This window comes from Muntiacus reevesi, chromosome 11 (genome assembly GCF_963930625.1).
Source record: "Muntiacus reevesi chromosome 11, mMunRee1.1, whole genome shotgun sequence".
Lineage (NCBI taxonomy): Eukaryota > Metazoa > Chordata > Mammalia > Artiodactyla > Cervidae > Muntiacus > Muntiacus reevesi.
In genome coordinates this window covers 24,098,761-24,108,399 of record NC_089259.1, presented here as the reverse complement: position 1 = coordinate 24,108,399, position 9,639 = coordinate 24,098,761, and the positions used below count along the sequence as shown (strand labels likewise).

Below are 9,639 nucleotides of genomic sequence, written 5' to 3'. Positions count from 1 at the left end.
CTTAGACTATATATTCTTCATTTATTTCTTGCTTCAATCTGACAGGGATAACAAAGCATTCCTTTGGATCTGCTATGGTGAAAATATGCCCATAGGAAGTAGAATAGATCTCTTCAGTTTTCACTTTATTTTCTTGCTGAAACATTCTTTGCTACTGCAGAGAACTGACATGATAGGGCTGTCAAGAACCAGCAAGACAAATGTGTCTTTAACCAAAACAGCTGCAATGCTGACTTTCCTAGAAAAGGAACTCATAAAATTTATAAGAAACAAAAAATGAACCCACTTTTCATCTTGATCATGTAAATGAAGGTATTTATCATGACAATGTTGATGGCCTCTATAATAATTGCCTATTCTTTCTGAGAATCTGTTATTCCTAGTCTTTTCCTTCCCTCATTTCTGACTTCTCTCTTTGATCTGACAAGGGATATTACCACCACCCCCTCCTGGATCGCTTGAGTGGGTTGTAGAACAATATTGTCTGTTTACTGGTGCCGTGACGCCTAATTGTCTTCAGATGAGGGATGTTCAGAGTTCTTCTCCTAGGCGACTATTCTGAGGCATGATAACAAATGATCAACAAAAGGGCTGATAAATATTTCTTAAAACCATTTTCATTTCCCCCCTATAATTACTAGAAATTTTACAGAGCTGAAAATCTTAACAAACTCAAAAGCCAAATTAAAATAGAAAGAAAAGCCATACATTTTAAATTGTTGGAGTAGAAATACACACTGGGTGTTTTTACATTTAAAGAATCATTTTGGGAACAACAAGGATATTATGATCCCTAAATCTAGTAAGAGTATAGGTTCAAATGTATCTGTTAATGTGCTTCTCATCCGTAGCAATAAGGCATGCATTGAGATAATTCAATGAATACAGTTTCTATATAGAAATTAGTATCAAGAAAATTAATGATACACATTTAATTTTCATTGGTGAATAAATCTTTTAATTTAGCTTTATCTTTTCTCCTTCTAATTACTGAAGTCCTTAGTTAGTCCATAGTCATCAATTGTCCATAGAAAAGCATAAATAATGCACTTAGTCAAAGTGAGATATATGTCATTTATGTGAGATATGCTTTTTTCACTCTTTGTGTTATTTTTACTGTGTGGTGTTGAGAAGTGCTAATTATTGATTTTCAGAAATTAACAGCAAATGCTTTTACAAGCGGCTAAAGTCATATTTTACACAAGGAAGAAGGGTGAAAATTGCAGCCTGCTGTTTGTAATAGAAATAGCTGAAGAGACTTCCTTATCTTCAATTAACATAGATTTCAGTTATATTACACAGTTGTTACCTTAGCATAAATTAACAATTATTCAAAACATACTGCATGCTTTAGTTTCTTGAAGTGGGTATTACTCAAGCTAAGTACCTAACCATTTTAGTTAGATGTTTAGGACTCATTTTAAATGTTTTAACATATTGATAATGAGTCTATTTATAGCCATTTGATCTCAGTATAGTATATCTAAATTATTGTTACCCATTTATGTCAAAGAAGAGCATTTTGTTTTGCCAAATACATGAAGTACTATTTTTAATTTGAACTTAATTTAGTGAAAGTGTATGATTTCATTTTGTAATGTTTATACCCACACCTGGTGAACCTTAGTCTTCATATATTTCTAAGCAAATCCATTTCAGCTTTATTATTTTCATTGTTGTCTTTCCATGATCAGACACTCCAAGTGAATTTATTTTGTGTACTGAAGAAGGTCACCACCGATTCTACTCTCCCTTCCCCCCGCTGTCCTCTCCTCAGCCTCCTTCCTCCTCCATTTCCTGAATCAGCCAGCATAGAGTTTGCTTTATGTGAATTTATTCATCAAGGGAGAATTTGGCATGGATGTTGTACTGTTGTTACCTCTTGCATATCATTAAGTATTTCTGGACTGAGTCTTCTACTATGTACTATTGAATGATCAACATCAAAGTGGGCAAAGAACCAAAAACCTGGGGGCATCCTTAAGAACTCATCTGCTAAAACTCTCGCTTCCAGATCAATCTGAAAATTATCCAGAACAGAATGTTTTAATTCTTTTTTTGAGGGTTAACAAGCATAGATTGAAAAAGACTCCATGGCCTCCCCCAAGAAGCTTATAACAGTGTTTATCCCTCAAATATTCTAAATCCTCAATAAAAATCTTACTTGGATGTAATCACCTTTTGGTCAGTCCTACTTGGAAATGAAGCAAAAGCTATTCAACATTTTTCTCATTTACTATACCTGAATACTAATCCTAGTTGTGTCCGTCAATGTTCTGTATGTATCTCAGCACATTGCCCTTTCAGAGGGATAATGACGACTCCGAAAAATGATATCCAAATGGTCAAGAACAGGGAAAGAGTCTAAACATCACTAATCATTGCTGCTGCTGGTGCTGCTGCTACTAAGTCACTTCAGTCGTGTCCGACTCTGTGCGACCCCGTAGACGGCAGCCCACCAAGGCTCCCCCGTCCCTGGGATTCTCCAGGCAAGAACATTGGAGTGGGTTGCCATTTCCTTCTCCAATGCATGAAAGTGTAAAGTGAAAGTGAAGTTGCTCAGTCGTGTCCGACTCTTAGCGACCCCATGGAGTGCAGCCTACCAGGCTCCTCCATCCATGGGATTTTCAGGCAAGAGTACTGGAGTGGGGTGCCATTGCCTTCTCCATCACTAATCATTAGGCAAATGCAAAACAGAACCACAGTGAGGTGCCACTCCATACACACTAGGTTGGATACTGTCAAACAAACACAAAATAGCAATGTCGGCAAGGATGTGGAGAAACTGGAATCCTTGAGAGTACTATGAGAATGTAAAATGGTGCAGCCTCTCTGGAAAACAATATAGAGGTTCCTCAAAAAATTAAAAAGAGACTTACCATATGATCTAGCAGTTTCACTACTGATTATATATCCAGAAGAATTAAAAGCAAGATTTCAAAGAAATATATTGCATATCCATGTTCATAGCAGCATTATTCACAACAGTCAAAGTGTAGAAGCAATCCAAGGGCCCATCAGCAGGTGAACAGTTGAAAAAAGTATGCCATTTAGATATAATGGGATATTATTTGGCCTTAAAAAGGAAGGAATTTCTGAGGCATGCTGTAACAGGAATGAACCTTGAGTACATTTTGCTAAGTGAAATAAGCCTATCACAACAAGGCAAATTACTATTTAATTCCAGGTACTTAGAATAGTCAAAATCAGAGAGAAAAGTAGAAAGGTGGTTTTCAGGAGCAGTGAAGTAAAAGTTGCTCAGTCCTGTCTGACTCTTTGCGACCCCGTGGGCTGTACAGTCCATGGAACTCTCCAGGCCAGAATACTGGACTGGGTAGCCTTTCCCTTCTCCAGGGTTCATCCCAACCCAAGGATTGAACCCAGGTCTCTGACATTACAGGTGGATTCTTTACCAACTGAACCACAAGGGAAGCCCGAGAACACTGGAGTGGGTAGCCTATCCCTTCTCCAGCGGATCTTCCCGACCCAGGAATCAAACTGGGGTCTCCTGCATTGCAGGTGGATTCTTTACCAACTGAACTATCAGGGAAGCCCTTGATATCAGGGACTTCCTTCCAGGAGCTGGGGGAAATGAGCAGTTGTCTGATGGGTACAGAGTTTGGGTTTCTCAAGCTAAAGAGAGTTCTAGAGAATAGGCACAACAATATGAATGTGTTTAACACTACTGAACTGTACACTTAAAAATTGTTAGGATGGTAAATTTTACACTGTGAAATTTTATGTGGTAAATCTTACCACAGTGTTAACAAATTTTAAAGGGATAATCAAGAGTTTAAAAATAGTCCTATTTACAAAATTGTGGGGCAGATTAAAGTAGATAATCAAGGGAAGGTGACGCCCCCTGGGGTTAACGTCTGGTTACCGGGCCTAGGCTTGAGGGTGTAAGGGGAGGCAGCGTGTTGCCAGAACCTGGCAGGAGAAGCAGCCCTGGGAGCTGGTCCTCCGGCAGAACCTGTGGCCTTAGGTAGAGAACTGCAGCACAGCCAGTGCCAAACTGTGACCTGGCAGTGAGGGGGCGTACGATAAATGCTTCGCATTCTATCTTGTGTCCCAACTCATCAGAGGCTCAACCCCGTACCAGCGATGCGGTCCTTGGAGACCATCGCCCAGGGGCAAGGATGCTGATCCAGTTCACTTCTCTGTGCCCTGAGTGAGCCACCACTCTGGAGCAAGCTTATTTAGGGCATTCAGGGTAGGACAGCCACTACCTTCTCATTAAAATACATGGATTTTTCTACCTGATTTAACTTATTTTTCAGCAGAAGAATTGAGTGAGCTTGTCACCTGTGGCACTGACCTAATGTATTTGTTTAGATGTTCCAGACAGAGCTTTTTTATCTAGAAGATATGGTGTTTTTCACGTTAATTTGTTAAGTTGATTATGTAATATCCTTATAATTCATCATTCCAAGGAGGAAGTGTAGGAATCAGCAGGAAGAGAAATCTCCAATATATATGTGTATATATATATGTGTATTAGCTTTATACCAAAAGAATATATATATATACACACATATATGTGTATATAAAAATTTGCTGATATATATATATATCAGCTTTATACCAAAAAAATAAAAGCAAGCACTGAGGCAAGTAAATGAGCAAATTGGAGCCCCTTCCTCAGATATTTTATAACATAGTCTGATGGTTAAAGCAAATATGGTCCTTTTTTGCTTGATTTATCAAATATTTCCTTAAATATTCTAATACTTTTGCAAGTGTAGGCGGCCTGTAGTCCATGGGGTTGCAGAGCCCTGCAGGACTTTGTGACTGAGCATGCATGCACGCATAGGCTTAGCCTTAATGCAGTTGATTGTTAAAACAAAGGAAACATCTTGGTTCTTCTGTTTTGTAGTTTCCGTGAAAAACTAGAAGCAGTTGAATATAAAATAGCATTTTAATTTTTTATATAGTTAAATGTTTATAAGGCAAGAAATAATAAAGTGCAGATATTATTTGCTTGATTTATTTTGCTCCTATTTTTCCAGCATTAAAAAGTAATGCTTTATATGATCTTGTTTTATTACAACAATAAACCAGAAGCAAAGGATTATCAGTTAAAATACATTCTGCCATTAAGTAATATTTCTTTTTATCATTTCAGGCTTTCAGAATTCCATGTTTTTCCTATTTGATAGAGAATTGGTAGAATTAGAGGTAGAAAAGAGTGATAAAAATCACATATATTTTTTTAATTGTATTATATGTTGAAGTTGTATTTTCTGGTCAAAGGGGAAAAAAAGAATATCCACTCTCAAACATTAAAATAAAATCATTCTAAATAAAAGCTGTATACTGAGATAAGCACAACACTAAGGAAAATCTTTTTCTGTGTTCCCAAGCTTTTACTCTTTTTTCTTAAATTTTCTGAAATTTGCTGATAATTGGTAATTTGAACATAATCTGATATTTTGCATTATGGATAGCATAGCCTATAGTACTTTACAAAATGCTGATTTTTTTTAAAACCATTTAAAAGATTTTTACAAACCAAGGAAAATTGATATAAAACAGGTCATTTGACAGCCTACCTTATTAGCTTCCTCCTACTATCTCTCTCATGGCACTTAGATCTGATGGCATTTCATCTGAAAGACAATACTAAATTAACAGTTTCAAGAAAAAGACAAACTTGTAAAGATTCTATCAGAGAAAAATATATCTGGGCTAAATTCATCTGCACTGAGGTAAAGAGGAGATTAATCAAGGTGTTATCTGATTCATACCAGAGAAGGCGTAAGTAGATAACCACACTACACAGAGGGAAGGAGAAAGCACATGTGTTCACCTGACTTTTGTCTTTTCGAGTATTCTGAATTCACTGTTAATTTGGACACCATTCTGAACTTTGACTTAGCCGTCACCACGCTTCCTTGTACCTGGGTTGTGAAGGTTTTTCTATTAATGGGCAGACGTGCCACACGCATGCACCACAGCATGTTCACTTTCTTTTCTGAGGATTTAATCCCAAACTTGGGCTTCCCTGGTGGCTCAGGGTAAAGCATCTGCCTGCAATGCAGGAGACCTGGGTTCGTTCCCGGGGTCAGAAAGATCCCCTGGGGAAGGAAATGGCAACCCACTCCAGTACTCTTGCCTGGGAAATTCCATGGACGGAGGAGCCTGCTAGGCTACAGTCATGGGATTGCAAAGAGTTAGACACAGATGATGAATAAATACATGTCTTAACGAATAACATTGTCTTTCTGACCCATGCAGAGCAATATATAGAGAAATAGAAATATGTTGAATTTTTTAAGATCCCATTTCTGATAATATAGAAAGAATCCAGGTTATAATTAACTTTTAGTAGTTGCTTGGATTTTTTTACTTGATGTATTTAGGGAAATTCCATTATATGGCAAAAAAAAAAAGTCCACATAACAAAAACTCTTTTTTTTTATGATGTTGCCCAGCTAATTTCTACTTAACCTTCAAACCTCAGCTCTTATTCTTTTCCTGGAAGTCCCTGTCCTTACAGCCCTTCTCTCCCTCCACCATCCTCCACCTGAGTCTAATTGTTACTCCTCGGGGCTCCCTGACCCTCTGGGCTTGCCTCACCCATGATCCTCCCTAACATGCACCTTGATGTCCTCATCTCATGTCCTCATGGGCTGAAAACTTTTGGGGGACAGTCTGCTGTCTGAGTTTGTATGCCTTGACGTAGAATAAACATTCAAAAGATATTTGTTATTTCTGTGATATTGAGTTGTAAGAATAATAGTTCTGAAGTTTTTCTTGCTACTGTGCTTTTCTCTTTTCAGGCTACCTTTTGGTTTTGCCCAAATGCCCTACCATTTCCCCACTTCTGTATTCAGACATGTTTGGAAGGACTAAATCACAGCCCTAGCCTGCAGAGAGTCGCAGGCTGAGCAAACAGACACACATAAAGAATTCTGTGTTGAGTTCCATGATAAAGGGGAAGATATGCTGTGAGAATATGGAGGACATTGATTATGATTTAGAACATCTGGGGAGGATTTAAAACCCTGCCCAAGGTTAGCATGAAGGGAGGTGTTTTCTTCTGCATCAGAACAACTATTCAATTTTTATGCTTCATAAGTTGCAGTATGGACTGTGTATATCCCCAACCATGTGCCCATAGAAAGTACCTCCCTCCCTTTTTTTATTTTTAAAAGATTTAATATGTTTAAAGAAACGAAATAGGCAAAAATATGAGCTAGTAACAAAGAAATGAAACCATAAAAATCATCAGTCCCCCGCCCCTTTCTGCTGTCGTTTTATTTGTATCTCTATTCAAAGCCCAACCTGACCATGAAAAACTATTTTCTCCTCAGCATTGCTTTTTAAAAAAATCAAAATCTTTGAGCATGTGAAAGTAAAGAGAATAATATAAAAATAATAATATAACAGATTTCCACTTGCCCAATAACAATTTTCAGCAGTAGTACCTCCCGTCTTGGTGAAAAAGAATACTTTGATTACTTTCTAAGTGTGGGGGAGCCAGTCAAGAAAATCAGTAGGTGCTCATGTACCATTCAAACATTTTAATAGACTTAGGGGAGACAACATGCTTTTTCAAGATCAGAAAGGTCTGATCAATTTAAACTCAAAGGGTAAGAAGTTATTGCAGGACAGGATTACATGATAGCTAAAAGATAATATTGAACTAGGAACCTTTAGGTTGTGAAAGCATGTGATGTAGATCGTAGGGAAGAGAAATTCAGTTTAGTCTTAAAAGAAATAAATGTTGAATGTTGGGAACAGACTGTAGTATTGAAAAGGTAAGATTGAGTACAACTTAAAATTCACCGTGATGCCATTTGAAGCATTTAAGATATATATATATGCATGTGTACTCTGCCTCAATCCAAAAGGATCAGTGGGAGGACCCAGTAAAGCGAACTGTACAAATGATTTCTAGAAATAAAGTCAGTTTCATAACATTTTCTAATATAATTTTAATAGTTCCCCTTCAGGAAAAAAATGAAAGTCAAGCAAAGCATGTTTATTGATTCACTCCTTCTGTGAACATTTAAAAACTACCTACTCAAATGCAGGGCACTGATCTAGGGATTTAAATGTGTTTGATTTTACTTCTGTCTCTTTCCCCACTCTCTGGTCTTCTATCTGGAGGAGTAAAAACACAAGTAATAGTAGATATCATTATATTTAGTTTGTAATGTATTAAGCTAGGTATTGGGCATTTTCTAACCAAGGAAGCTTTAACAATACAATTCCTACTTTTTTTTTTTCAAATAATTCTCAGAATTTATTGTTAATAATGTGAACCTAACCAGAAATAGTCTCTCCCCCTTTCTAATCATAAATCTTGCTTTGGGGAGATGAAGTATGATGGTGTCTATATTAGCACAGTTTAGTTGGTAGTCACAGTTCTCATGTGAGTGGACACCATGCAAATAAATGTGTACATTAAAATTGGACAGTACTTAAATAGGTTTAGTAATTCATCCTGTTGCTTCTGCAAATAAAGAGCCAAAGCCCCATTTATGCACTTGCTAAAATATGGCAGATAATGATGCATTCATGTTTAATATTGCTAATAAATTTGAAAATTCACACTTTTATTGATAAACATTTTCTTGAAATGCAGTCCGGAAGGACAGATTGTTAAATCTAAAGACTTTATAAATGAGAATTGAAGACACTGATACGATTAGTGGCAGGGTTTGGGCAAGAGCCATCTACCAACTTACCTGACTCCCAAGCATTCAGCAATGACTTTCGTATTTCACTTTTATGTGCCACCAAACTGCACACAATTTTAGGGGGAAAATTAACATGGTAACAGAGTAGTAATCATAGTAAATATTGTGCTTCTCCTTATTGACTTAAATTACATACTTACAATATTTCAGAAAAATATTTCTGTTAGTCTGGTTAAATATATTGCAGTTTTTGGCTGTAGAATTTATGTATAGAAGAAATACTTAAATCTCTTTTAAGATTTTTCTCTTTGATGTACGCACCAAAAAAGCATATTATACACTTCAGACAGTTTGAGATCTAGAAATATTCATTGGAAATCACAAAGGCTCATTAATATTTCCATCCGCATAGGTTTTAATGACATATTGCATAGGTCAGGATACCCCAAGAATTATTTCCTCTTTGGGTTAGTTCTCTCTAAAATTTCAGAAGACTTTTGAGAGGAATGAATTCATAGCTTACAAATAATATTTCAGAATATATCTTAGAATAGCACAGCACACTAAACTGTATTTTTTGTAGTGAAAGTTTTGCTGTATTTGATTACTATACAGAAGTCTTAATGTTCTTTTTTCTTATTACCCTCTGAATTGATTAGAACACATGCTTATTTGAATTTTATCTTGTATCCTTAGTGGACTTTATGTTTCATTCTTTTTTTTCCCCATTAAGATTCCAGAAGCTTATTTCATTAGAGATCCCCATACGTTCCTTCTTACAAAGGACTTTATTAAGGTATTTGTGTTGTATTTAGTGTTCAGAGTGTTCTCTGGTCTCTAGCTGCTTGCATGTACTCACAGGATAACATTTCCACATTTAACCCCAGCTTCTAAATAAGAATAGTGACTTAACGGAAGCATGTTTGGAAGGAGAAGCAGAGCTTGTCTACAAAATACTAACACTTGGATGATTCTGCACCCTGGGAGAAGA

At 36.7% G+C, this 9,639-nt stretch overlaps 1 protein-coding gene across 7 annotated transcripts in view; it reads left to right on the top strand.

Moving 5' to 3' along the window:
* The window catches only part of NBEA (neurobeachin), a 652,386-nt gene that overhangs the window by 616,866 nt on the left and 25,881 nt on the right, over window positions 1-9,639 (top strand). For 4 of the 7 annotated variants that reach the window (XM_065901709.1, XM_065901706.1, XM_065901705.1 and 1 more), the window contains one exon: window positions 9,382-9,444. The exons of the other annotated variants lie outside the window; for them this stretch is intronic. In XM_065901709.1, the coding sequence (XP_065757781.1) occupies window positions 9,382-9,444 (63 nt within the window). The remainder of the gene's footprint in view (window positions 1-9,381; window positions 9,445-9,639) is intronic. 7 annotated transcript variants of the gene reach the window in all.